The following is a 27933-nucleotide window of genomic DNA, read 5'->3' as shown; positions in this document are numbered from 1 at the left end:
CACAGTAACAAAGTTATTCATGATAATTTTTGTTTATGTTTGCCAGATTTGTCTTGACTATAATCAATTAATACAAGTATCAACGTCAATGCCAGAATAAGGTGACCAAAAACATAGTAATTTTTTTACACATTTGAACCAACATTTTACCTCATCAATAGTCAGTTTCTCTGAATTCAGAGAAGTTTGATGACAGTTCCCTTATTCTAGACGAGAAAAGAGTTGCTAACTGCTATTAGCCTATCACATTAGCAAAACAGCAAACTGGCTATGTAACATTGATGATCATTACTGCCATTTTGTTGTACACGCAGGAGGAAATGATGGATCTCTGAAGGCAGCAAATCAAGTCTTGGAATTGCTCCTACTTAGCCTGGGGTGTAATTTTGGCTCTCTTGGAACTGTTTGAGGTTTCACTGACCTGCATTTGCAACAACACAACTTAGCTGAATTAACCTGAAATACAACAGCTAGATATTCCTTTTTTAGGTAATGGAAATGCTAACAACCAGATTCATTTACCTTTTCGGCACAAATGGCCTAGAGAAATCCGGCATTGGATGAGCTCTTGGCACCTGCTCTTTCCTCAGCTGCTTAATCTCAAGCTCTTCATCCAGCTGCACACACATGCCACATCTCAGTTTCCTCCATCAAAGCTCATTCTTGAAGAACATGATTACATATTTGCATCTGAATTTTCAAAAGGATATGTAGGTGTAGTACCTTTTGCTGCCTCTCCCTCTCCATGTTCAGTTTCTCCAGGAAGCTGTTGCGCTCAGCGACCTGCAATTTTGAAGATGAGCATTGCAACATTCAGGAACTCGTCAATGGCGAGCAAGCATTACAAATGTACTACTACTCACTTGGTGATCAAACCTGGCACGACCGACTGCGCGAACCTCGCTATGTAGCACAACATCAATCGGTTCAGTGGGTTCTTTCATCAGAGGCTTCATTGGGTTCTACAAATAATCAACAAAAGGAAGATTGCAGTTAACCAAAACCAAGAGCATGATCATCACTTGCGACAACAAGAAGATGTGCACTTAGACTGAACTATCCTATATTATTTCTTTGTCCTATCATTCTGTATTTGTACCTGTCTAAATTTCCATACAATGTTCTTGCAATGTACTACAAAGTTTTTGAATTGCTCAATCTAGCATTGTGCAGCTGAATTTTGATTGAACAGAAAGTTTTTCCAAAGAAACATAGATAATATACCTTTGGCACATCAGTGGTCCATGGGAGACCTTGCGCAAGCGGATTCCGCAGCCTCTCTTCCTCCATCAGCTTGTTCTTCATCCTCTGAACCAAGCTCTCCTCCTTCATCCTCCCTCTTTTCTGAAACCAGACACAAAATTCAGTTTGTTCAGTTCACTCATCAACTCGCCGTGCAAACATGTATAATCCTCCATCAGCTTGCATGGTTGGCAGAACAAGCATTGGAATTCGAAAGCAAATAAAGAATGATGTTTTTTTGCCAAAGTAGAAAGAAAAAAAATCTACTCTGCTCGCATGATTGACAGAACAAGCATATGAAATGTTGATATGTTCTTAGAACAAAATATAGATGAATTAAGTTGAACATTGTAATAATTGTGTTGATGATACCTCGGTCCTGAGATTGAAAGGACGCTGGATCGTGACGCCTATCTTCTTCCTACTCCAGCTCCTCTCTGACGAGCTGATGCTCTGTGATCACGAACAAGATGAACACTCACAAAATCACCACGATTTCATCTCAAAATTCAAGAATTCAACCGAACAAAATTCACAGTTCACAGAACACGCAGCTTACGTCGCCTCTCTTGCGCAGCCGGGGTTCATCTCGCGCGCTGCTTCTCCTGAAGAATTCCATGGTGAGGAAGAAATCGTCGGCAAGAACAGCACGAAATCGATGTGCGAGAAATGGAGAAAGAAACCTGAGCCTGACGCCATGGATGGAGAAGGAGACCTCGGAGGAGGAGGCGATGGAGGGGTACGACACGTCGATCTCGTCCGGTCTCGCCGGCGGCCACGAGGGGCCCGTCATCCTCGCCTCCGGCGTCTTCTTCGTCTTCCTCCTCCTCCTCCTCCTCGTCGCCGCCGTCGCGCACCTGCTCTGCTGCTGCCCCGGGTCGCTGGACAGCGACAGGAGCCTCTCGAAGGTGTCCACCATGTACCTCACGCGCCCCTCACCGGGCTCCGGGAGCCCCACCATGGCCTCCCGCAGCGCCACGCTCCTCCTCGTCCTCTTCCTCGAGCCATCGCCGCCGCCGCGCCGCCCTTCCCCCTCCGCCTCCGCTCCGTCGTCGTCGGGAGACGACAGCCTGGCCCTGATCTTCTCGCGCTCCTCGGAGCAGTCCCACAGCGGCGCCCGCGGCGCGTCGTACGCCGCCGGAGTCGAGCACTTACCGGACGAACAGCCCACCCTCCTCCTCCTCCCTCCTCCCGTTCTTGGCGACCTCGACGCCGCCGCCGGCGTGGAGCACTTCTTGGCCACCCTGCCACCGCCGGGCCTCGCCTCGCCGGCGACGGCGAGCTTCCCGAACCGCCGAAGGCACTGCGAGAACGACAGCGCCTCTCCATCTACGTTCTCCCGGTTCATCTCCGCCGCCGACGGCGCCACCGCCACAACCGCAAACGGCCGCCTCGCCCTGCTGGCCCTCCTCACCGGCGTAGCCATCGCCATCACCAACCAAAACACACACAAAAAAAACACTCGATCAAATCCTTCCGACGAGCAGCCCGGAGTAATTCGGTTTGATGGCGAGTAAAATTTGCGTCCAAATCCGCCGAGATGAATCGAACCAAAATTTATAGAGGAGGAGGAGGAGAAGAAGCGTAACGTAAAAAGGGTTTCTTTGCGGCGGCGGCGGCGTCGGGAGCAGCAACGGCTAGTGAAGTGAAGGGAGGGCGGTTTTGCTTTTTTTTTTTTTAAATCAGTCGCATGCGAATTTTCTCAGCCGTTGGATCGAAGCCGGTGCTGATGCTGGGGCAAGTGGCGTCCGTACGATTGGAAGAGTGGAATTATGGGTGTAGTTTAGTGCTATATATCTCTCAGAGGGTTTTCTTTTCTTGGGGTTTAATGTCCATTTCAATTTTGTAACTGATTACTGCTAAAGATTTTGGGCCTATACTTTGGAATCAGATTTAATGTTTTCTCATTTGATTGAAAATGACATTCTTTTAAATTTGATATCTATTTTGGAATAATATTTTGAAACAAAAATAATTACTCTCTTTTTCCCAAAATGTAGCATTATGCATACATACAACTAAAAACTACCTTACACTTACGAATCTGGCTATTGTACTGAAACAGCGTAAAATCGATTTCATCACGACAATGGATACGTTCTTTTATGCTAAATGGCTGAAAACATGAATGATTTATAATAATTATTTGATGGTACAAACGAATTAATTGTACATTATAAAGTTGCAGAAAATAAATGTATAATATTTTAATACAAATTTCATATATAAAATTTTTAAAGATCATACTTCATCATGTTCTTTATTTGACAGCGTTAGAATTTTGGATCTATATTTATCCATTCCTCATTCATTTTTTTTCAAGATATGTAAAATTATAAGTCATGGGTAAATCGTCTTTTGTAATAAATCAAATTATAACAAAATAATCAATAATTTTATAAGAATTTTGAATAAGACGAATGGTCAACGTAGACAAAAATAAATAGGGCAAAATAAAATCTTAGAGACATGTGCATTACCTATTATTCCTTTTATACTGCACTTATACTCCCTTCGTTTTGTAATGTAAGACTTTTTAGCATTGCCTAGATTCATATGGATACTAATGAATCTAGACACATATATAAATTATATATATTTATCAATAAATAAATTTAAACAAGACTAGAAAGTCCAATAGTAGCAGAAAAGAAAACCTGGTTATATTTGATAGTGGATGTCGTTGCTCTCGTATTTTTAACTCACGCATCCCTCTACTTTGGATAAGATTACAATACCCTCTCGGTAAAGCAACTAAGCGAGAGTACCTAGTGAATAAGTATGCAGATGTTTTACGTTAAAAAAACAGACTTATTTGTAAAAAATATAGTTATTCTCTCTACTTTGGATAAGAATACAATATCCTCTAAATAAAGTACTCCCTCCATTTTGTAATGTAAGACATTGTCTAGATTCATATAGATGATAATGAAATCTAGATATATATATAAATTATATATATTCATCAATAAATGAATTTAAGCAAAACTAAAAAGTCTTACGATATGAAAGGGTGAAAGGGAGACAGTAAGAGACAAGTGAGTGTGCACATATTCCTTTAGTTCTTTTATACTCACGTAACTCAAGTAGAAAGTAGGGCATCACCCATAACTATCAAGATGATATCAAAGTTCACATACTCTTTGTTGTGAGCATGAGACTGTGTGTTTCTCTTAAGAATTATTTTTCACTAAATAGATTTTTGTTTTACATAACCACACAGATGGATCAACTCCTAACCTAACATGAGGTTATCATTTGGTATGATCTAGCTATTTTCTTTAGGGGCGGATCTAGCGGGGGGCTGACGGGGCTCCAGCCTCCTACAAGTTGGATCCCCTATGAAAAATAGGGAAGAGTAGAGGGGAGGGAAATAGAGGAGAAAGAAGAAAGGGGACTGAAGAAGGTAATCAGCCCCCAACCTTTGGATCCTAAATCCATCACTAATTTTCTTTCAATTATTAGAAGAAAAGAGTAGATTGCGGAGAAATATAGACTAAAGTTTCTAGAAAATCCTACATTGCAATACATCCTGAACACATGGATGGTTAACTGGTCGACTCTATTCTTAAACTAAATAGCCCATTGACAAGTTAAAACTAGACCAAAATTACCAATCTAGTCATTTTAGATATGCTTATAGCAGAGCGTGCTTTAAAATTAATCACGCTTTATCCATCAACTTCAATTAAAAATAACAAATGACTTAATAATTTATTTGGCTCATGCAAACTCCACGTAAAATAGGAGTGGAGTGGGCTAAAAAAATCTTTAAAAAATGAGCTAGAGAGAGTGTTAGATTCGAACGAATGTACACCATCACTACATACTTTACTTAAGGACGTGTATAAAAGGTGCTACCTGACTCTACTACTTTTGCTTCTAGAGTTAATTTTAGAAATTCGAGTCCTAGAATCTCAATTTCATAAAACTAAAACCGTTTAGTTAAGCTCGATTTTCAAAAGAGGTGAAGCTGCCTACACGTATCCAAAACTGTGCAAAGCTACCGGTGGGGCCATCCGAATCAAGCCCACGTAAATTTTAATCCAAAAAGCGAACACCCATCACATCCAATCCAGCCCGTTCGCTCCGCGCACCGACGGCCACGATACGGCCCGGGTGACGTGGCGACATGCTTGCGTCGGAGCGGAGGCCCCCCACACCCGGCGTAATTAACCCGCTAATCCCAGTTTAATTACCCTAATTAACTCGCACTTAATTAATAATCCAAAAAAAAATATTTACGTCTCGCCTTTCGATCTTTCATCCTCTTCTTCCCGCAGCATCCAAGAAGCAGAGAGGGGAAAGAAGGGGAAAGGGGGGATCGAGCGCGCGCGGGCGAAATGTGAGAGATTATTGGTTCGTGAGCCCGCGATTGATTGATCCCCGCCTCCGGTGAGCAGGCAGAGCTGGCCTCGTGAGGTGAGATCGCTGTGTCTCTCTCCCTCTCTCTCTCCCTCTCTCGGTTTACGTTTCGTGGGAGGAGAGAAGAATCGGATTCTTGTGGTGGTTCTGGGTTCTATGCCCGCTGGTGACTGGTGGATGTATGCGATTGTTAGGGTTTTCTGGAATGATTTCAGACAATTGGGGTGTGCGGGGGAGCAGTGGAGAGGATGCCCTAAGTAACGAGGGTTCTTGCGTGGCTGAGCGAGTTCTTGGCGATAGGTACTATTTTGCAGGTATATTAATTATAGTTATCTAAAAGCCAATTACGAAAAATGAATTTGGTAAAAAAAACCCCCTAAAATCAACTGTGAAAAATTCAAATTTTGGTCTATTATAAGTCTATAAACATATAAGGAAAAAAAATAGGGGTGCTAGTGTTTTCTCTTGGACGTCGTAAGCAAAAAGATGCATGTATCTCTCTTCTCTCCGTCCTCTCTTCCCCCGCTCCGCCCGCGCTTCCCCCGCCGAGGCCGAGGCCGAGGGCGGGCTTCCTCGCGGCGGCGCAGGAAGGGCTTCTCCTCCCACCGCCTGCGCCGATCCCCCGCCGAGCAGGGGCGCTGCCGTCCTCGGTGAGCGTCCACCCACATCCTCTCTTCTCATCTCTCTCTATCTACCTTTTTTTTTTCTCTCACTTCTGGAATCTGCATTATGAACCCTAGATAGGTTCTCTTCCGGATCGTCCTTAATCTGCCTTAGTAATGGCCTTAACAACAGGTTCTATGTCCCACAATAGATCCGCCCCTGGAGATCACACATGACCCTCAGAAATGGAGCATGATGCTGAAGTGAGATTGGTCATGTTCATGCTTGTATTTTGTTTTTTTTGTTCCATATTGTTTGCCGCCAGTAGAAACCTTGAGAGCCGTGTCCATGCTGTTAAAAAGGGTTCAAATCTTTGGATCTTTTGGATTTGGTAACGTGTAGGATATTCTAAAAATCTGATAATTTGTGGTACAGAAAAGAAATGTGAAATTTCATTTCCTTTTCATAGTTTAGAATGTAAGCACAAATGAACATGTACAAAAATCTGAATTATTGATGCTTGATGCAGACATGCAGTTTTTGGGCATTCCAGACAATTTATTTTTCAAACATTAGCACACACCTCCTAATAGCCAGCCTGCCAAAAAGATTTGTTGCTTTTCATAATCACATAATAGTTAGGCGCTTCTCAGCCATGGATCGTTTGTATTTAGAAACATGTAGAAGCTGTTTTTCAAGAGTTCTAAGCCAAACGAGCCTTTTTTTTTTTGCAGTTTTGCAAACAATCAGTGGTAACACTAACAAATGGATGTAGGGTCAACATGTAAATGATACATTTATTGACAAATACCAAGTTTCGCAGTGGTATCAGTTCATAACCATTTACTGTTGCATATTTAGCTAAAAAAGTTTAAAACATAATCACCTGTTCCCTTCTGACGAATTTATCAAATTAACTTCTGCTTGTCATAGACTACAGGGCAGAATGGACAAGATGATGTATCCTAGCTGGAGTGATGTTTCGGCATACATATCAGAGTATTGGTCTGTCATAATTGCTACAATCATTTTTGCGTCTGTTAGTGGTGTGACAATTTATTATACTGTCAATCAATTGAACAAGAACATCAGCTTGAGTTTGATGAAAGCTATCAGAGCTAGGGCAAGGAAGTACAAGAAATTGAAAGATAAGGTCCCTGCCGCTTCCCACATTTGGAGAAAAGAATTTGACTCTCGCAGTAAAGGTCTGAAATGTTGTGTATGCTTGAAGTCTGTTTCATCTCCACAGTATATGGGAGGAGTTGTTCATCAGTGTGATATTTGTGGCGCCACTGCACATCCTAGTTGCTCAGGAAATGCGCACAAAGATTGCAAATGTATTTCTATGGTTGGTTTCGAACATGTCATTCATCAGTGGGGTGTACAGTGGATTGACACATCAGATCGCTCTGAGGAAGATTCTTTCTGTTGCTATTGTGATGAATCTTGCAATGGAGCTTTCCTCGCTGGTTCTCCAATTTGGTACTGTATGTGGTGCCAACGACTAGTGCATGTTGATTGTCATAACAACCTATCTAAAGAAACTGGTGATATCTGTGATTTGGGCCCCTTGAAGCGGCTAATATTGTCACCTCTTTGTGTTAAGGAGCTTCATTGGACAGGCGCAGCAGGACTTTTCAGTTCTATCACACATGGGGCTAATGAATTGGCTTCCAATGTCCGAGAGAGGATCAGGAGTCGTAATAAAAGGTACAGAAAGGATACCGTTTCTGTTGATTCAGATAGCTCTGGTACTATTGACCCACCATCTGATATTGAAGGAGATACACACGAAGCAAACAATGTAGCTAAGAGGAGAGAAGATCATGTCAATGGTGAACTTCCTGAAGTACACGAAAGCTCTGAATCAGAGAACGATAAACAGCTCATGACCGATAACACAACTAGCAGACCGAACGGCCAACTTGAGGATTCACACATACAAAACAATCAGAAATATGAAATCGTGGATGTTCCTTCTGATTCTAGGCCATTGCTAGTTTTTATTAACAAGAGAAGTGGAGCGCAGTGCGGTGATTCACTAAGACAACGTTTACAGATCCTTCTTAATCCTATCCAGGTTGTGTAGCAAGCAGTAGTTACTTAAAATCTTTTATTGGCTTTGAACTATATGTTCTCTTTGATTTCTCTATTACATGCTTCCTAAGTTTTTGTTATTATTGAACCCAAAAACTTCAGTTAATGGTCCACCTTTAATTGTTAATCCTATCAATATTCAATAATAAACCTTGAATCCAGTTTTATGGTACTGCCTATTTTTGTAGGTCATTGAGCTGAGTAAGCAGCAAGGACCAGAAGTTGGTTTAACTTTGTTTAGGAAGGTGCCCCACTTTAGGGTTCTTGTTTGTGGTGGAGATGGCACTGTTGCTTGGGTCCTGGATGCCATTGAGAAACAGAAGTTTGAAGCTCCACCACCTTTGGCCATCCTTCCAGCTGGTACTGGTAATGATCTTGCGAGGGTTTTGTCTTGGGGTGGTGGTCTTGGTATTGTTGAGAAACAGGGAGGTCTGTTCTCAGTTTTGAAAGATGTCGAGCATGCAGCAGTTACTGTTCTTGATAGATGGAAGATCACAATAAAAGACAACCAAGGGAAACTTATGTCACCACCAAAATACATGAACAACTATTTTGGTATGTCCATGCAGCTTCTTAGCTTTGTTTCTCAAACAGATTACTTCATAGACTGATGAACTTTGTGTGCTGGTGTTCTTCAGGGGTTGGCTGTGATGCAAAGGTTGCTTTAGATATCCACAATTTGAGGGAGGAAAACCCTGAGCGTTTTTATAGTCAGGTAATACCAGCTTGCTGTCTTCCAACTAACTGTTTAGTGGTTTTTCTTGGTTGCACTGGTTCAGTTCAATATTTTTCCAGAACAATATATTTTTTTAGCTTCCTTCATGTCAATACTTGTGTAATAGAAACTACAATGTTACTCTTGGATAAGCCCCATATATTATATTAAGCCCCTATATATATTATAATGAACTTTACTTATAATAGAAGGTTCATACCGTCAAATTGAATTGTGTTCAACTGCTATTACCACTGCCAGTCCCATGTTTGAGACTGAATGGAAATATGTTCCTTTTTGAAATGGCATTGATGATTTGGTTAGGCCATGGTCAACATTGCTGTCATTCATTTTTGGGGACTTCTAGGTAATGGAACAAATATTCTGGCTGATGCATATAAAGATGTGCAAATCTATTATAACTCATAAGAGCAAGTTCAATAGTATAGCCAACTACTAGCTTCAATTCATCTATAGCCAATCTAATAGCCAACTCATACAATAGCTACCTACAAAACATATACCACCATGTCTCACATGTCATACACACATTGTGTATTGGAGTCCGTGCTGCAGCTGGCTACAAATTAGTAGCTCACTCCTCTTTTCTCTTTTCTTCTTAAAATATGTTTATAGCTAGCTTATAGCCTGCTATTGTACCTGCTCTAACAAACTATCCAAACCAAGTGGGATTCACAATATTAAAAGTAACAAGCTATTACCGATGTATGAAGTAGAAAATTCAACTCACACAGAGCCTATTGCTATTTGCTAAATACATGTTTATTGATGAACTCCATGATGACCCTCTCCGAAGTGCAGCTCAGCACAATAGCTAAGCACCACTTGGTAACCATAGGTGATTAATAGTTGTTGAATAGCACATTAATCTTAAAAAGAAATGTGAAGTGCTTCTTAAGTAGAGGAAACTGTGCAGGAATGCAAGATAGACCTTGCATGTTAGCATATATAATATTACAGATTTAGAGTGCAGTATACTCTAAATCTGTTGAAGGAAATTTATTAATGAGGAATCGTGAAACCTAGATTTCATTACATTGCGATTAACAGAAGTTTTTTTTTTAACATCTGTGCTGGTATTTTCTGGAAAAAAAGAGCTTGCTTATCCTGGATTATTATTTTATTTTTCTCTGATCACTTTTTTGTGGGGAAGCCCAGACTGGTTTTTCTCCACTTAATCAACATAAGCTTTTTTCTCCATAATAACTGGACATCAAATAACAATCAGGTTCACACATTCCATGTCTATCTAATTTTCTATCTCCTTATCTTCCATAGTTCCATTGTGTTTGAAAATCTGGTTTTGACAGCAATGCTATACAATTTCTTTGTAGTTTATGAATAAGGTGCTTTATGCAAAAGAGGGAGCAAAAAATATCATGGAGAACACATTTGATTATTTTCCATGGGATGTTAAGCTCGAAATAGATGGATCCAAAATTAATATTCCTCAGGTAAAGTGCATCATATTGCTTCTGTTCTCGCATCATATTTTCCATGGGATGTTAAGCTAATATATACGCATATCTGCAAGGTAAAATATGATGCCCAAGTACACATGATATTGATAAATTATTTGAGTTTAAGATACTATAATTTTATAGTTGATCAATCACTGTTCACAAGTAGTAATCTTTGGGTATAATGTAGTAGCATATCCTGATTATACCATGTAGGGGGTGTTCATCTCTGGTTTTCTCATCCGGTGAAAACTGGATGTGGACAAGATTAGGTTGCAATTAGCAATGATGGTGGCTGAGCACGTGGAAAAATTCCCTATGGCCTGTTTGGGCAGTTCCCAGGAAAAACAGGAATGTAGAGCACCTAAATTTTAATTCTTTCAATTGAAGGACTCTGAAGGTATCCTTGTTGCCAATATTCGGAGCTACATGGGAGGGGTTGATCTGTGGAAGAACGAGGATGATGTGTCTGACAATTTCCACCCTCAGTCGATGCATGACAAGATGCTAGAAGTAGTTAGCTTCACAGGAATGTTGCATCTTGGAAGGCTGCAGGTTTGAATGACTATCTTGTTGATTGAGCTTCCTTTGTCATTTGGAATCACCTACGGATAACCTAACCTTGTTCTAGGTAGGGCTTTCTCGTGCCCAGAGGTTAGCTCAAGGGCATCATATAAAGATCGGGATCAAAACCACAATGCCCATTCAAGTCGATGGAGAGCCTTGGTCACAGGAGCCATGCACCATAGAAGTTTCTCATCATTGCCAGGTTCTTCTCTTCCCCTTTTACATATGTAACTGCATGTTGTCCTCCACACTTACTCTTACACCCCTTTTGAAGGCTTTCATGCTGAAGAGAGTTTCGGAAGAACCGATCGGCCATGCAGCCTCCATAATGGCCGACGTTCTGGAAAACGCCGAGAACAGCGGCATCATCTCTGCCTTGCAGAAGAGAACCCTCCTCCAGGAAATAGCTTCTAGGCTTTTATAGGAGATATAACCACACGTTGATTGTGGCTTCCTTCTGGGCCTCTACCAAACTGGACCTGATCATTTTGTACATACAAGCACGATAATTTTCCCCACTTTGATTGTGCTTGTGTATAACCTGTAAATTTTTGTAGAGCTCGTGAGATGAAAGCTAGTAGCTGCTTAGAGCACTACCTGGAGATAACTGGAAAGCAGTCGCTTTAGAGCTGCGAAATCTGATGCAACTAGCTCCAGTTGTCTAGCACTCCAGTTCGCTTTTTAGAGCACTGATGATACCAGTGTACCACTTGCCAGTTTGTGTGCAAAGCTAATTTGAGTTGTGGGAACTTCAGCTTCTCTTATCGAACTTCTCATGCTTGTGATGTGTACTTCAGAGGAAAATGTAAATGTGCTACCAGTACATTTCAAGTTTGGTGTATTTTGCTTAAAATTAGAAAAGTGAAAGAACTTGTAACAACAAAGAGGCCCGTCTAGCTCAGTCGGTAGAGCGCAAGGCTCTTAACCTTGTGGTCGTGGGTTCGAGCCCCACGGTGGGCGAAATTAAAGTATTCTCCCCTTTTTTACTCATTTTTCTCTTCTTTCTTCACTTCTCTCTGTTTTGTTTCCTCATTTTTTCCCTTCATTTTCTCTGTTTTGTTTCCTCATTTTTTTTCTTCATTCCTCTTCATTCATCTCTGTTTTGTTTCCTCATTTTTTTTCTTCATTTCTCTCTGTTTTGTTTCCTCATTTTTTTTCTTCATTCCTCTCTGTTTTGTTTCCTCATTTTTTTCTTCATTTCTCTCTGTTTTGTTTCCTCATTTTTTTTCTTCTTTCTTCATTTCTCTCTGTTTTGTTTCCTCATTTTTTTTCTTCTTTCTTCTTCATTTCTCTCTGTTTTGTTTCCTCATTTTTTTTCTTCATTCCTCTCTGTTTTGTTTCCTCATTTTTTTTTCTTCTTTCTTCTTCATTTCTCTCTGTTTTGTTTCCTCGGTTTCCTCTAGAACAAAAATCCCCTCGGTTCCTTCTACAACAAATTTTATTTATCATTCTTCTTCTTCTTTTCTTCCTCTATTTTTGTTCTCTCAGTTCCTTCTAGAACAGATTATTTTTATATATCATCATTCTTCTTTTCTTGTCTAAACCAGAAATTATCTGCTCCAAGGTCCAAAACCATGTTCGTCATTGACTCCTTGGTTTTGTTTAATTTGCCAAATGCAAGCTACAGATTCAAAGAGCGTGCAAATATGCAACGCAATGATGATTATTTACTTCATTTGGGGCCTCCACTTGATCACTTGCCGTTGCTTCTTTCTTGCTCAAATGCCGGCTAGCTTACACTCTTCTTCTTCCTCCTCCCACTTGACCATTTCCTGGCCTCTGAACTGAACACTCTCCCGTTCAGCATAAATTAATCTGCTGTCCAGCTTACTGCTTCAGGTTTTGCAGGGGTGAATTGGAGCAAAAAAAAAAGAGGTTCTCGGTCATGGCGGCGGCCGTCCGGTGGGTGGTTCTTGCATGTGTCGCCGTCGGCTGCGCCACCGGCGACGAGCAGCCGCTGTCGAGGATTGCGATCGAGAGGGCGACGGTTGCTGCTGCTGATTCAGCCAGCGTGAAGGCTCACCCCACGGTTCTTGGCCTCGAGGTTAATTTGATTGTCCATACAGACCATGAACACTGCTTAATTATTACTTATTAGCTAGCTCCAAGGCATTAACTATACTGCATCATAGTCTCAATCAGGTTATTTAGTAAGGTTAAGGTCAGTGAAAATCTCATGTACTGCTTTTTGGTTGTGGCTACATGTGTTTCAGGGTCAAAGTAGTGACTGGGTGGTGGTTGAGTTCTTCCATCCGAAACCCTCCAATGACGACTGGATAGGTGTCTTTTCTCCTTCAGAATTCAGGTCAGCTGCAATCATGTGTTGATTTACATATATCTTAAGTTTCAATTTTTTTTTACATATATCTTGTCCAAATTGTGTACTAGAACTATGGAACAAGTACATGACAGCAACCTGTGTCTGAAACATTTTGTAGCGCTGAAATATGCCCACCAGAATACTATGGAGACCTCCCACCCAATTTGTGTACAGCACCTATCAAGGTTGGTGTCCTCCATTCCAGTTCATGTCTATGCTGCTATGCATGATGCATCATGGATTGAGTTTTGGAAAGCTTTCTACAGTTCCAGCTTGCAAATTTCAAGAATGACGCCTACAATCAAACTGGCAAGGGCTCCTTGAGGCTGCAATTAATCAACCAGAGAGCGGACTTCTCATTTGCACTCTTTTCAGGAGGCCTTTCCGCAGTAGGATTTCAGCTTATCGTCTCAAATTTTGAACAATTTTTGGAAGTGGCATTTTCTTGACAATGTTTTTGCACTGTTATACAGCCAAAGCTGATTGCTGTCTCAAACAAAGTATCCTTTGAAAATCCAAAGGCACCTGTCTACCCTCGGTTAGCGCAAGGGAAATCTTGGAATGAGGTGAGCCCAATCTCTTTGATTGCTTGATAGCCTGTTCATCTTCAAATATCTTCCTGAGTTTAGTGACTGCACTGTTAATATCACACTAGATGACAGTCACATGGACAAGTGGATACAGCATCAAGGAAGCTATGCCATTTGTCGAATGGGGTCATAAAGGCGGATCTCTGACACTTTCTCCAGCTGGAACGTTGACCTTCAGCAGAAATAGCATGTGTGGTGCGTTTATCAGTATCTTTTCTATTTCTATGATCACGAGCGTGGATTCTAAACTCTCGAGGGGACATTCTCTCGTCGACTTCTCGTCTATTGCATGCTATCCAAATAATTATAAAAAAATATGAAAATTTTTATGAAGATAGATTAATATGTGATATATCACTACACAAATATGCAAGTTAAAATATGACTTATACAATTCATAACAAAAATAACAAATTAAACCGTGAATAGTATGCACATACTCATAATCATATATTTGTTATTTTTGCTATTGATTGTAGAAGTTATATTTTAACTTGCATGTTTGTGTGGTGATATATCACATATTAATCTATCTTTACAAATGTTTTTATATTTTTTGATGACTATTTGAATAACATGCAATAGACGAGGGGATGTCCCCTCAAGAGCTTAAAACAGTTTCCCCTATGATCACTTGGTGTGTTGAAAATTGGCATTTTGTGTCTTCTTGTACAAAATCTTGCTACAGGTTCACCTGCACGGACAGTCGGCTGGCGCGACCCTGGTTATATTCATACAAGCTTCTTGAAAGAATTGTGGCCCGATACCCTGTATGTGATCTACACTACCTCCTTCAACCAGCATTCTTTTGTTCCTTTTTCCCTTTTTTAGTTCACTGGATTAGAGTCATCTGTAGAGTAGGCTACAAACGGGCATGATTTCTTGTTGGTTCTGTGTGCAGATACACTTACAGGCTTGTTCACAGACTACAAGATGGAACTCACATTTGGAGCAAGTCTTACAGCTTCCGAGCATCACCTTATCCTGGCCAAGATTCTATGCAACGTGTCGTGATCTTTGGGGACATGGGAAAGGTGTGCAGTTTCTGTATTATTTCTTTCACTTCACTTCAGTCTTTTAACTCACATTTTACTTATTCAGGCATACATAGATGGTTCTGACGAGTATGGAAACTATGAGCAAGCCTCCTTATACACTACCAATCAGCTAATCAAGGAACTGGATAGCATTGACATGATCATCCACAATGGAGACATTTCATATGCAAATGGCTATCTGTCTCAGTGGGACCAGTTTACAGCACAAATAGAACCAATTGCTTCAACTGTTCCATACATGATTGGAATGTTAGTTCATTATTTTTTCAGAATTAAGAAGTAATAACTAGTATAGTTTAGGTAATAATGATTGAATTGTGATATCTTCTGTTCTTCAGGGGTAATCATGAGAGAGATTGGCCTGGAACTGGGTCATTCTATGGACATAACGATTCTGGTGGTGAATGTGGTGTTCCTACTCAGACCATGTTCTATGTCCCAGCTGAGAATAGGGCAAAACTCTGGTAATTTTAGCACAAAAACCATCGTTGGTTGAACTCACATGTTTATGTACTGCTGAAATAATTGTTAATTTATCTCCAGGTACTCAACAGACTATGGCATGTTCAGATTTTGCATAGCTGATTCTGAACAGGACTGGAGGCCAGGAACTGAGCAGTATAAATTCATTGAGCAATGCCTATCATCGGTCGACAGGTCAAAGCAACCATGGCTCATCTTCCTTGCACACCGAGTTCTTGGGTACTCATCTGCAAGCTGGTATGAGATCATGATGGGGTCATATGGTGAACCGATGGGCCGAGATGGCCTCGAGGAACTCTGGCAGAAGTACAAGGTTGATCTTGCGGTTTTCGGTCATATACACAGCTACGAGCGCACTTGCCCCATTTATCAGGCAAGCCTCCATCCTATATTCTTAACAACAAATTATGTGGCAGAAAGGAATTCAACACACCATGCCAGCTTTCTTTCTAACTACTTTGCCGGACTTGCTACAGTAGAAATGTACTATTTCAGCAGCTTAGCTTCAGAAATCTTGTCAAAAGTTAACAAATGTCATGTTGCAGAACCGGTGTGTCCAGGACGGTTCAAACCATTACAGTGGTCAATTCAACGCAACGACTCACGTAATCGTGGGGGGTGGCGGTGCGATGCTTTCTCCCTTCAGAGACAATGTGCCCTATTGGAGCTTCTACAGGGACCACGACTTCGGATTTGCGAAGCTCACTGCACTCAACCATTCCACTCTGCTCTTCGAGTACAAGAAGAGCCGGGATGGCAAGGTCTATGACCAATTTACAATCTCGCGTGATTACCGAGATATCTTGGCCTGCTCAATTGACAATTGCCCAAGAACCACCTTGGCAGTATGAGCAGTCTCCACTGGCTCATCTTTGTGAAGTATTAGTATGTGACTTAAGCATATATGCTCAGCACTGTACTATTTTCCTCTGGACTATCTAGTGAACCAGTGAATAAGGAGACTGAATAAAACTCCAATCAGCTGAAGTCTGAGTTGCAATTAGCCATGTTTTTAGAGAGAAGCAATTATCCAGTCACACTGCCAATTTATAACAATAAAGAGCTAAGTAAATAAAGCTGCTGATGCATAATATGCCCAATCAATCCATATATTTACAAATTATTTTCACACTTTATTTTTTTTTGACCAAAACTGCCTTAACATGCCCTCTAATTATACCTCATGCACAAAAGATGAGTTCGTGATGCCAATCATAATTATAGGAATAATCTTCATTAAGCTTTTCATGTTTTTCCCTCACAAAAAAGTGTGTTATTTTTTCTTACTTGGTGATCGAACTGTATGACAAGTACCCATAATACTATACCAGAGAAGACTACAAGATTTGTGTCACTATTTTATTTTATGAACAATTTTACTATTCTTGAGAAGTTATCCGAAGATATCATATTTTTCTAGTGTAAAATCCAGTACATTTATGTAACATGTACCTTGAGGTAAATAAATTTTAATATAAAGATACTTTTTCAAGGATACTAAAATTCCCCCCATTTTATACCTACATCCAGAATATGTACCAAATGTTTCTTTTGTTTTCACTTCGGATTACGTAGTACCTATATAATTATATGACATTATTATGTGATTCTTGTATGTTTTACCCTTAGGCTTTGTTCGGGGAGAGAGTTGGGAACTTCCCCCGGCATAAAAAATAGGGCAACAGATTAGCGCATAATTAATATTAGCTAGAAACTTAAAAATAAATTGATGTAATTTTGTAAAACAATTTTCTATAGATTTTAAAAGAGCACACATTATTTAGCTGTTTAGGAAATATACGTAAAAAAACGAGGGAGCAGAATTTGGAAACGAGAGAAAAGAACACCACCCTTAACTTGGTTGCTGTGCCTCCGTAGCTAGTGTAGAGGCCAGGAGTTTTTAATAATTAAACTTCCAGCTAATGCATCAAAAGGCATCTGAAGATAAGAAAAGAAAAATAGTCCAAGCTAAATACAACACCTTACCTAACTAGATCCTGCCCCTGTTTTAGAAGAGATATCTCCTTCTTCGATATCAAAACTTAGGCTGCGTTCGGGTAAGGGGGTGATAAGTTAACTTATCCGACGCGAAAAACGTAGTAATAGATTAGTACATAATTAATTAATTATTATTATTAAAAAATTAAATAGATTAATATTTTTTTAAAACAACTTTCCTCTAGAAAATTTTTGCAAAAAAATACACCGTTTAACAGTTCGGAAAGTGTGCGCGTGAAAAATGAGGGGTTAGGTTAACTTATGTCCTTACCCGAATGCGGCCTTAGTAATCCTTAACCAACACTTAATTGTATATCTATACATTTGGTTGCTGACAAGGAAAGCAATATCGTTCCATTAATATTCTATAATTACTAGTATGTGCTGTTTTGTGTTTGTCACAGGACTATCTAGTGGATAAGGGGCTAGAATAAAACAACCAATCAGCTGTAGTCAAAGGCAAAGCCTACTATTGACTATTCCCTCATCCACGTTAGCAATGCTGACTTATTTTATAAGCATATGTAGAGTCGAGTATGGTTTTCTTATTAATACTACAAAATATATTTTTATTATTCTTTTTTCCTTTTAATCTACTCATGTAACAGAATTTTCTTAAATAAATACGAAGAGTCAACTCTAAGCTGTTGTCATGTATAACAACCATTTCTCTCTCTCCTCACTTCTCTTTTCTCCATATCATCTTATTTGCTCATGTGATAACATAGAGAGTTAGCTAATAATTACCATTTTATATGCCCTAGCCAACCACACTGCCAATTTAGGACAAAAAGCTAAGTAGAAGAACCTGCGAATATACATAATACGTATAACCAATTCATGTATTTACAAGAATTTGCACTTCTCTTTTTTTTTTGACCAAAACTGCCTTAAGATGTCCTCTAACTAACCTCATGTACAAAAGATAAGTTCGTGATCATGCACATCGACACATCGTAAAGGTAAATGGACAAGGAATCATCATCAAGTTTTTCATGTTCTTCCCTCACAAGAGTGCAGTTTCTCAATACTTGTTGATTGAACTGTATGACAAGTACCAAAAATACTATAACAAAGAAAACTTAGGGCCTCTTTCAACGGATATTTAAATATTTACCACTATTAGATTTGACATTTAATCGATATGTCTATGACATGTGGGTCCTGGAGATGGAGAGAGAAATAAAAGCAAAAGTATCAATTTGCCCCTATCTCCATCTATCTTGACCAATCAAGTTTGATCCTAAGTTGTCATGTCGAAGAATGGATTTAGTTGTCCTAGGAGGGATCTCTGGTGACAAGCTGCACGGCAGCGTTCCACAAGCTCTGGCTGGTTTGGTCAGCAAGCTCCTTTTCAAGGCGCCTGTTCTCATCGGCGGGGTGCTCACACCAATGCTTGAGGTACTCGTAGTCCACCTTCGTCTGCTTTAGATTCGTCCTTGTCCGGTGGTTCTAGAACCACACCTCCACCTACCATAGTTTTATCCCAAGCTAGCTCCCTAACGCCGCCTTCCGCTCACCGGCGCCATCACCGCTATCGTCATCATCAACCCTGGATCCAGGGGCGGAACCAGAAAATATTAAAACCTAGGGCTGAGCTAACATGATCTTAGTAATTTCTAAAATTTATATGATAATTTATATAATTCTAATGATGTTTTAGACCAAGGCCTAGGGCTCAAGCCCTAATTGCTTCAGGCCTGGTTCCGCCACTGCCTGGATCTTGACCACTTGAGGTCCCTCTCCCTCTTCTAGCGACATGGACGTCCCTAGTACAACTTCTTGCTCACAGCCCCAACATCCACCACCGTAGCATGCGTCAATTGATCCCGCCTCATGTCACCGATGATGGAGTTGAGCACAGCCGCCCAGAGGGAGAAGGTAGTGGTGGAAGATGAGAGGCTGCCCTTTGAGGCGAGGCTGAGGAGACAAATTCATACTTTTACCGTTGTTTCCCTCTCCATTTGTAACAGATATAATAAAATAATATTATCCATTATAATTTTTCCGCCGTGTCCTCCACCAGATACATGTTCTTGTAATGTCTTATAGCAAAGAGCGTAAAGTTTAGGTATCTTATATAAAATTTTTCCTAAAATTTGATACAAAATTTGGTATCTTAAGATACTTTTTTAAATACTATAAAATTTCCCTTTTATCAGGCTGGGACATCCATTTTCTAAAAAAAAGATTCTAGGCCTAACTACATGAGTAGGTAGGATGGGGGACCTGTGTACTTTCTAGCACAAAGAGGCATCCAAAGATGAAAAGAAAATAATCCAAGCTAATACATCACCGTACCTAACTAGATCCTGTCCCATTGTTTTAGAAGTGAGAATTTAAGTTTTTGTCATTGCGAAAGCAGTGGTATTTAACAAAATTTGTCACTCCACATGTCTATGACACGTGGGTCCATGACCCACATGTTGTTGACTATAGAATGACAAATTGTTAAACACCACTTTTAAGAGCAACTCTAACAGTTAGGCAAAAATAATTTCCTAAATCTAGTGTTTTAGTAAGTTTGTAACCAATATGGCAAAGGAAAAATTGTTTTGTCTCTAATAATTAGGGATATTCCAATTGCCAAAAACAGATTAAGTCATCAAAATGGTTGGAAGTTAAGGAAGATTGCAAATTGCTGTCTCTGTTGTCGCTCTCGTCGCCCCAACCAGTTACAGCCGCGACGTCCCTCCCGTGCCGCCCGTGCCCTCGCGCCCCCGGTCGCTGAGACAGCAGCGCGTGCCTCACCACCGCCATCGGGTCTCCTGCATCTGCAGGCATGCACAAATCCATTAAACTGTCCATGCCTTTGATGGTCAAGCACGCGCGACCTTGCCATTATTGCACACCTAAAACTAAACTAAGAACTAGCAAGGCATAATCAATCACTGTCAATTGCCGATGCAAGATGAACAGACAGTTTCAAGAAATCTTCTAATCAGATTTTATCTTTCACATCACACAAGCAGATTTATGCTACTGAATACTAGTAATATTTACATTTTTTTTTATCTAGTGCAGTGCAGTGCAGATCTTCATCTGTCATGAATGCAGGATCGAATTCTTGGCATCAAAACATAAGAAAGGACTCGCCTTTGCATCCGATCGTCTGGACCAACGAGACACGAAGAGGGGGTGGAGAGGAGAGGTTTCGATGCATACCGTGTGGCGGAGGGTCGTCGGCGAAGCGGCTGCCGCCGGCGGGGCCACGTCCGGGGAACTCCATCGGTGACCGGTCGATCTATCAGACAAGAAGACGAGAAGTGCACCGGAGAAAGCGAGCTAGTAGTAGTTCATGAATGAAAAGCGAGCGGTCGCCGGGATGCCGGCCGAGCGGCGACCAGGGCGCCGGGCGCGCGGGCAACCGGGGCGAGCGGCAGCCAGGGCGGAGCGGGCGACGGCGGCCGGGAACGGGCCTGGCCGGCGGCGGCAGTGCTGACCCGCGAGTAGCTCACGCCGAGACTTCTTTTTTCGTTGGACGTAAATTCTCCGGACGGAGGCGGGAGAGAAATCCAGCCGTCGTACTTCCTGGATGCAAGTAAAATCAGGACTCTCATATATACGCGTAAACGAGAGGATATGATAAATTGTTAAAATTTGAAAACCCGGATGACAAATTGTTAAAGTCAGTTTTTTTACACTTTGCCAAAAAAACAGAGATAGCAAGTTAGGATGAGTAGCTGTTGGAGTTGCTCTAAGGTCGCGTTAGTTCCCCAGTTAAGATAACTTAACTCACTCGTTTTCCATGCGCACGCTTCCCAAACCGCTAAACGGTGTATTTTTTGCAAAAAATTTCTATAGGAAAGTTGTTTTTAAAAATCATATTAATATATTTTATATTTTGAAAATAATTAATAATTAATTAATCATGTATTAATCTATTACTATGTTTTTCGTACCAGTAAGTTAACTTATCTACCCCTCCCATGGAACGCAACCCTGGAGTGACAAGTCCTCAAATATTTTGTTTTAGAAGATATCTCGTGGACTCCAATACCACCTATTTGAGATCAAAACTTAGTAACCAACAATTAGGATGGGTTCCATTGAGCAACTCGGTTGAGCAGCTTTCTTGTTTTCCATTAGCAACTTCTCGAGTTGCTAATGGTATGTGTTTTGTTAAAAAATCTATAAGAAAGTTGCTTTTAAAAATAATTAAATAAACTCACTTTCAAGTTTGAAATAGTATGTATTAATGCCTTCTCTCATTTTGCATGTCGTGAAGTTGCCATAGCTTTCGGCTGACCCGAACTTGCCCTTAGTGTATATGTATATCTATATATTTGGTTGCTGGCAAGGCAAGCTATATCATTCCATTAATATCCTAATGTTTTCAATGGTCAGCAACTTTTTTTAGTTTAAGGTGCTGCTCAGGTCACTGTAACTACTATCAGGCTACATGTTTTTTCACACTCTCAACAATCATGATATTCTACTAGCCTTTTAAATACCGTTTCTAGCATACGTAAGATAATTAGTGATGGAACAATGACCCGGTACTCCAGAGAAGTATATAACTTATGGTCTCTGGACCAACAAAGCATTCACACTGTGACACCAGGATTTAAACCCTGTTAGGTGGAGTCATGCACCGAAGACTCTACCACCACAACACCTACATGGAAATTGTGCCCTACATGATTGTACTATTAAGGGGTTTTTTTTTTATTATCTTTGAAAAGTATCTTAAGTTACCAAGAATTTTAGTACAAATTTTTGGTGCCTCAAGGTACAATTTACCTCTAGATACCACACTTTTTACACTAAAAAAAGATGGTATCTTGAGATACTTTTTCAAGTATGATACAAAAAATCTCATCATATAAACATCAACAAAGGGAATGCTTGGATCAGAATCTGAATACTCAAATCTTCTTCCACGTCTTAATAAAGTTTGATCGGCTTCCAGGCCGATCCGTCTTTTAAAAAAAAAAAGAATCTGAATACTGTCATATGATTGTACTACTATCCCATGTACAGATCGAGATCCTAGCAACCTTCGAAAATCTTTCAACCAATGTTGCTGGTTGATAGCAGTGAAGAAACTGAGAATGGTCCAGCAGATCCGTCTTGAATCTTGATCACATAGGATGGAGAATTCCAGTGTCAATCACCCGTGACCCCATGAGTGACCCGTTCAGCATTTCCTTAAAAAAAATCTTATCAGATTTGTGCACATGGCAACTTGGTATACACTTGCAGTTTCAGGTTCGTTTCATATGGCACACACTTGCAGGTGCTGCAGACAATATAATTAGAGTAAATGGGAAGTAATCACTCCCTATTAAATTAATAGATAACGACATTGATTTTTGGCACATGTTTAATTGTTTGTCTTATTTAGAAAATCATATAATTATCATTTATTTTGTTGTTATTACTAGGTATATTTTAATTATAACTTATCTTTTTTTTTCATATTTGCATAATTTTTTTTAGAAAATACGAATGGTCAAACATATGTCAAAAAGCTAATGATATCATCTATTAAAATACACATGGAGTACTATGCTTGACTGACTCTGAAAAGCATGGATTTCTGCAGATCTTAAATACAGATGACACTGACACAGTCATTGGATATGGTCTAATATTCTAGATATAAGCGCATGCCGAATTCCAGACTAGATGAATTTCCATGGTTCAGTTCCACACCAATTTTGACACGAATTTGGAGAGGTAAATAATCTGCTCTCCTATGGTCCAGTGTCAGCACGCATTCATACCTCAATGATTGGATGTGTCTTTATATGATCACATCTCCATCCATTTCCATCCAAGGAGCTGCCTTTTCTTGCTGCCTTGCTCTCTTTCTGGGAGGTTGCTGCAATCTGTAAGGAATTTCAGATAGGTGATGAGTTGTGGTCATAGTTCATATATAGTTCATCACTGACTCTGGCTGGGTAATTTTCAGGTCTCTGAAGGAGGAGGAGGAGCAGTATGATCAGGTTGTGGGTGGTGGCCACATGGCTGACTGTTTGCGCGGCGGCGGCACACCCCGGCGAGCAGCCGCTGTCGAGGATCGCCGTCGAGAGGATGGTCCTTGCCGTCGATGAATCGGCGCATGTCAAGGCGTCTCCTTTGGTTCTTGGACTGAAGGTCAGCTTCATTTCTCACCTGCTGCTATGAGCATCACTGAATCTTCACTCTAATGGTTTACTGAGTTTTGGGGATTGCTTGTGAATTCTGTTGCTGCAGGGTCAGACCAGTGAATGGGTAGATGTAGAGTTCTTCCATCCAAAACCCTCCAGTGATGACTGGATTGGAGTGTTTTCTCCAGCTGATTTCAGGTAACATGAACTGAGCTTTTTTCAGAAACAACTGAAAGTTTAAGGGCATATTTTTTTACTCTTTGGTTTCTTGTTTGGATATTGTCAGTTCTTCAGTCTGTGAGGCTTATGGTGTTCCACAATATTACCCAATGCTATGCACAGCACCTATCAAGGTTGGCAAATTGTTTCCTGTTCCAGTTAATTTTTTGGATGGGAATGTTACAGTTAATTGAGCTAATTCAGATATAGTTCCTTGCCATGACTTTGACTTTCTGGTCTTCAATTTATCACAGTACCAATTTGCGAACTTCAGTAATGATGGCTATAGTAAGTCTGGGAAGGGCTACCTGAAGCTTCAGTTAATCAACCAGAGGGAGGATTTCTCATTTGCACTTTTTTCTGGTGGCCTCAAGAAGGTAACACAAAAAAATGTGTTCTTCTGAACTTCTGTGCAACAATTTCTTTTCTTAAAAACGCTGGATATGAGAGAAAGGACTCTCGTTTCTGTCCTTATTAAGGAGGGATTGAGGCTTAAACCCGGGTCGACTAGCCCACCACCTTGTGCTGCTAGCCGGAAGACCCCGGGCCTCTCAAAATTTCTTTTTCTTTTTTTTCTTCTTTGGAAGGGAAAAATACATTTTTATTTAATATTCTCACATCTGAAGACATTTCACTCATGTAACAGCCGAAGCTGGTTGCTGTCTCAAACAAGATCTCATTTGCGAATCCGAAGGCGCCTGTGTACCCACGTTTGGCGCAAGGGAAGTCTTGGAATGAAGTAAGCTTCCCAACCAATATGGAACTAACATGACTGTTCATAGCATTCAACTAGTTTTTTTTTCTAAGTTGGAAAATGGAGAAAGAGTGTAGCTTTCATCATGCATTGCTATCTCAGAAAGTTCTAGAAAGTGACTAAATTAGTATGGTTTCAGATGACAGTCACTTGGACAAGTGGGTACGATATTAAAGAAGCCGTTCCTTTCGTTGAATGGGGCGCGAAAGGAGGACCTCGGTTACTTTCTCCAGCTGGAACTTTAACATTTGACAGAAACAGCATGTGTGGTATGTCACAGATATCTATTTTTTAATCCCTACAGATGAACATCATTAGTGAAAGGGGATGTAGCTTAGTGATTACAGTGACCTAAGTAGCACCCAAGATTCTGGATTCAAATCTCCATGGGAGCCCGGGTAAAGAAATACCTTCTCTAAAAAAATAAATAAAAAATAAAAAAAAAAGATGAACATCAAGCTAAAGTTCTGTCATTTTTCTTTTGGAAAAGTTGTGTCTTTTCTTGCAAAGTAACATTTTTTTCTATAAAGAAATTCACCAACCTACAACTTCAGAATTTACAATGTCAAAATAACTGAAAGTATCCTCATCTAGCATAGTAATGCAGTGCTGGTACCTCTACATTTCTGCTCTCTGAATATCATATCAACCACTTCATTTCAATCTGCCAATGTAGGTGCACCGGCACGAACTGTTGGATGGCGCCATCCTGGTTACATCCATACAAGTTACTTGAAGGAACTGTGGCCAGATTCACTGTATGTGATATATCTTGACTCGTGAATTTTGGCATATCCAGAAATTAAGCAATATGGTTTACTGCACAACATTTCAGGTATACCTACAGACTTGGCCATAGGTTACCAAATGGTACCCACATCTGGAGCAAGTCATACAGCTTCAAAGCATCACCTTATCCTGGACAAGATTCTGTGCAGAGAGTGGTCATATTTGGAGACATGGGAAAGGTAGATATTGTGATATTTGGACAACTCTCCGATGCATTTTACTTGTAGTATTACTATCAGTAGAAAAAGGGTATCTTTGTACTTTGTTAATTACTTGATTAGCATTATTTTGTAATTTTGTTTTTTTGCAATAAAAATCACAATAAAAAGACGATATTACCCCTAATATTGTTGGAAGTATAATTTAATACAGCCGTCCGATAAAAATAGATCAACCCCGGAGTCAGCTCCGGAGTTAGTAGTTAAGTTCTACTATCAGTAAAATACACCGGAGTCAGCCCCGTGATATTTATATCTGGTGTTCATTTTACATAATTGTTGGGCATGGTGTTTTGAAAGTACATTCTCTTGATATATTTCCTCAGGCAGAGGCAGATGGTTCAAATGAGTTCAATGACTTCCAGCCAGGTTCGCTGCAAACTACTAACCAGATCATCAGAGACCTGAAAAACATTGACATGGTGGTCCATATTGGGGATATTTGCTATGCAAATGGTTACTTGTCGCAGTGGGATCAGTTCACCGCGCAGATCGAACCGATTGCTTCGACTGTGCCATACATGATTGGCATGTCAGTATCTCATTTCAGTGCTTATGTCCTTCCAATTGTTCCTGTCTAATCTTTATAAATGGGCACTTCTGCAGGGGTAACCATGAGAGGGATTGGCCAGGAACTGGTTCTTTCTATAAAAACCTTGACTCCGGTGGAGAATGTGGTGTTCCTGCTCAAACTATGTTCTATACTCCTTCTGTAAATCGTGCAAAATTATGGTAATTTCAGTGGCTCAATATGACCACAGGAGTTGTTAGAAATGCCCTTTATGATTTTTTACTGACAGAACATTTATCCTTCTTCAGGTATGCGACGGACTATGGCATGTTCAGGTTCTGCATTGCTAATACAGAAGAGGACTGGAGGCCGGGGACCGAGCAGTATAAGTTCATTGAGCAATGCCTGTCATCGGTCGACAGGTCGAAGCAACCATGGCTCATCTTCCTTGCACACCGTGTTCTCGGGTATTCATCGTGCACCTACTACGAAGAAGAGGGTACATTTGAGGAACCGATGGGACGAGAAGCACTACAAGAACTTTGGCAGAAGTACAAGGTCGACCTCGCCTTCTATGGTCATGTCCACAACTATGAAAGAACATGTCCGGTCTATCAGGTGTGTATTATCATTTTCTTCAACTCAAACTGCAGTTCTGCAGATAGCAAAGTTTTTATCCACTGTACTGAATTGTGTATGACAACATCTTATAATATTTTTTGCTTTTACAATGGCCTTACTGATAAGTATTGTCGGTAATGCTACAGTTAACATTACAGTTGGCACATTTGGTCATTCCAATGTTACAAAAATACTATACTGACTAATAAAATCTTTAATTGATTTCAGAGTAAATGTGTTGCTGATGGTTCAGACCATTACAGTGGTCCATTCACGGCGACAACGCATGTGGTCGTTGGCGGTGCTGGTGCCAGCATCTACGACTCAAAATTCACCACTTCAAATATCAACTGGAGTTACTATAGAGACTTCGACTATGGTTTTGTCAAGCTTACAGCTTTGAATCGTTCATCCTTGCTATTTGAGTACAAGAAGAGTAGCGACGGCAATGTATATGATCATTTCACAATCTCACGCGACTACCGGGACATCCTGGCCTGTTCAATTGACAACTGCCCTCGGACCACACTGGCTACCTAAAGCATGAACAGCTCTAGACAGGGTCGCAGGTAGATTAATTGATGGATACTTTTAGAGAAAGCTAGTTCATGTACATAGTCCATTGGGACTATTCCAATAAATCTGAATAAATACGAAATTTTCCTGACTGTCTACTTAGATGAAATTCTGAACGTTTTTTGCTCTTACCTGATGGTAGTAGGTTGTTCATGTCAGCCAATTGCAACATTTTGTAGTGTTCAGGGTCTCAGCAAGAAAAGTTGAGATAAATAAAGGAAAATGTGAAATTAAGCATCACTTTCCGGTAGGAATACAAGCTGTCTTCTGGAATGTGGATCTTGGACAACCAGTGGTACTCTGGTACATACTTGTGGTTTGTCTTTAGGTCCCATGCCAAAATTACTATGAAATGCAAGGTTTGCAATTCTTATAGAAAAATTATACATCTATTTACATGAGAGTATGTAGGGCCTACCATGACAAAAGACCTGCATAATTTCTAGTAGTAAAAGACATTGGAAGATAAAAATAGTCCATCACAATACAGTCACTTCCATTATCTAAAAATCACAACAGTCCCTTTCCCAAGTAGATCCACCACCTGCTTTCCAAGGTACCCCAGTCCCACCTTTGAGATTCAGACTCAATAATGCTTACCAATGCTTAGTCAATCCCCATCTTTTCGTTT

At 40.4% G+C, this 27933-nt stretch overlaps 4 protein-coding genes and 1 non-coding gene across 11 annotated transcripts; 4 read left to right on the top strand and 1 right to left on the bottom strand.

Annotated features, from left to right (window-relative positions):
- Nucleotides 1–31: 31 nt before the first annotated feature.
- On the bottom strand, nt 32–2756 carry LOC102716089. Its single transcript, XM_006664607.3, has 9 exons — nt 2456–2756; nt 1926–2392; nt 1802–1847; nt 1615–1695; nt 1225–1344; nt 864–962; nt 724–783; nt 523–617; nt 32–421 (listed from the first exon to the last, which is right to left on the bottom strand). Exons 1-9 carry the CDS (start codon nt 2672–2674, stop codon nt 346–348), a joined length of 1263 nt encoding a protein of 420 aa, XP_006664670.2. The 5' UTR covers nt 2675–2756; the 3' UTR covers nt 32–345.
- Nucleotides 2757–5495: 2739 nt separating this feature from the next.
- LOC102705967 (diacylglycerol kinase 1-like) lies at nt 5496–11819 on the top strand. 6 transcript variants are annotated; one of them, XM_006664070.2, is made up of 8 exons: nt 5496–5664; nt 7151–8290; nt 8496–8862; nt 8946–9022; nt 10378–10497; nt 10894–11058; nt 11135–11272; nt 11345–11819. In XM_006664070.2, the coding sequence occupies exons 2-8, from the start codon at nt 7157–7159 to the stop codon at nt 11492–11494; spliced, it is 2151 nt and encodes a 716-aa protein (XP_006664133.1). In that variant the 5' UTR covers nt 5496–5664; nt 7151–7156; the 3' UTR covers nt 11495–11819. The 6 variants fall into 6 exon arrangements, with proteins under 6 accessions (XP_006664133.1, XP_015698769.1, XP_015698771.1 ...); XM_015843283.1 differs by having other exon boundaries at nt 7144–8290; XM_015843285.1 differs by lacking the exon at nt 5496–5664 and adding an exon at nt 5907–5921.
- A 138-nt stretch (nt 11820–11957) lies between these two features.
- Nucleotides 11958–12030, top strand: TRNAK-CUU. Its single transcript has one exon. It is a non-coding gene; the product is annotated as a tRNA-Lys (tRNA).
- A 662-nt stretch (nt 12031–12692) lies between these two features.
- On the top strand, nt 12693–16639 carry LOC102715815 (probable inactive purple acid phosphatase 1). Its single transcript, XM_040529918.1, has 12 exons — nt 12693–13114; nt 13284–13375; nt 13509–13575; nt 13657–13779; nt 13864–13956; nt 14046–14175; nt 14669–14750; nt 14882–15014; nt 15082–15287; nt 15377–15502; nt 15582–15894; nt 16067–16639. The coding sequence occupies exons 1-12, from the start codon at nt 12956–12958 to the stop codon at nt 16370–16372; spliced, it is 1830 nt and encodes a 609-aa protein (XP_040385852.1). The 5' UTR covers nt 12693–12955; the 3' UTR covers nt 16373–16639.
- Nucleotides 16640–23148: 6509 nt separating this feature from the next.
- Nucleotides 23149–27396, top strand: LOC102705681 (probable inactive purple acid phosphatase 1). 2 transcript variants are annotated; one of them, XM_040529738.1, is made up of 13 exons: nt 23149–23201; nt 23437–23621; nt 23721–23812; nt 23901–23967; nt 24088–24210; nt 24480–24572; nt 24727–24856; nt 25264–25345; nt 25423–25555; nt 25921–26126; nt 26201–26326; nt 26414–26723; nt 26955–27396. In XM_040529738.1, the coding sequence occupies exons 2-13, from the start codon at nt 23463–23465 to the stop codon at nt 27264–27266; spliced, it is 1833 nt and encodes a 610-aa protein (XP_040385672.1). In that variant the 5' UTR covers nt 23149–23201; nt 23437–23462; the 3' UTR covers nt 27267–27396. The 2 variants fall into 2 exon arrangements, with proteins under 2 accessions (XP_040385672.1, XP_015698397.1); XM_015842911.2 differs by lacking the exon at nt 23149–23201 and adding an exon at nt 23221–23355.
- The last annotated feature ends 537 nt before the right edge of the window (nt 27397–27933 follow it).

This window comes from Oryza brachyantha, chromosome 12 (assembly GCF_000231095.2).
Source record: "Oryza brachyantha chromosome 12, ObraRS2, whole genome shotgun sequence".
NCBI lineage: Eukaryota > Viridiplantae > Streptophyta > Magnoliopsida > Poales > Poaceae > Oryza > Oryza brachyantha.
This window is presented reverse-complemented; position numbering and strand designations above follow the sequence as displayed.

Bases quoted from the DNA above. Each gene is read 5' to 3' on its own strand.
- LOC102716089 (XM_006664607.3), bottom strand. From the start codon at position 2,674: ATGGCGATGGCTACGCCGGTGAGGAGGGCCAGCAGGGCGAGGCGGCCG. The intron at 1,696-1,801 runs GTAAGCTGCGTG...TCGTGATCACAG, and splicing joins GGCTGCGCAAGAGAGGCGAC to AGCATCAGCTCGTCAGAGAG. The intron at 618-723 runs GTACTACACCTA...ATGTGTGTGCAG, and splicing joins AGAGGGAGAGGCAGCAAAAG to CTGGATGAAGAGCTTGAGAT.
- LOC102705681 (XM_040529738.1), top strand. From the start codon at position 23,463: ATGATCAGGTTGTGGGTGGTGGCCACATGGCTGACTGTTTGCGCGGCG. The intron at 23,968-24,087 runs GTTGGCAAATTG...AATTTATCACAG, and splicing joins TATGCACAGCACCTATCAAG to TACCAATTTGCGAACTTCAG. The intron at 25,346-25,422 runs GTATGTGATATA...ACAACATTTCAG, and splicing joins GAACTGTGGCCAGATTCACT to GTATACCTACAGACTTGGCC.
- LOC102705967 (XM_006664070.2), top strand. From the start codon at position 7,157: ATGGACAAGATGATGTATCCTAGCTGGAGTGATGTTTCGGCATACATA. The intron at 8,863-8,945 runs GTATGTCCATGC...GGTGTTCTTCAG, and splicing joins ATACATGAACAACTATTTTG to GGGTTGGCTGTGATGCAAAG. The intron at 10,498-10,893 runs GTAAAGTGCATC...TTTCAATTGAAG, and splicing joins CCAAAATTAATATTCCTCAG to GACTCTGAAGGTATCCTTGT.
- LOC102715815 (XM_040529918.1), top strand. From the start codon at position 12,956: ATGGCGGCGGCCGTCCGGTGGGTGGTTCTTGCATGTGTCGCCGTCGGC. The intron at 13,115-13,283 runs GTTAATTTGATT...CATGTGTTTCAG, and splicing joins CCACGGTTCTTGGCCTCGAG to GGTCAAAGTAGTGACTGGGT. The intron at 13,576-13,656 runs GTTGGTGTCCTC...AGCTTTCTACAG, and splicing joins TGTGTACAGCACCTATCAAG to TTCCAGCTTGCAAATTTCAA.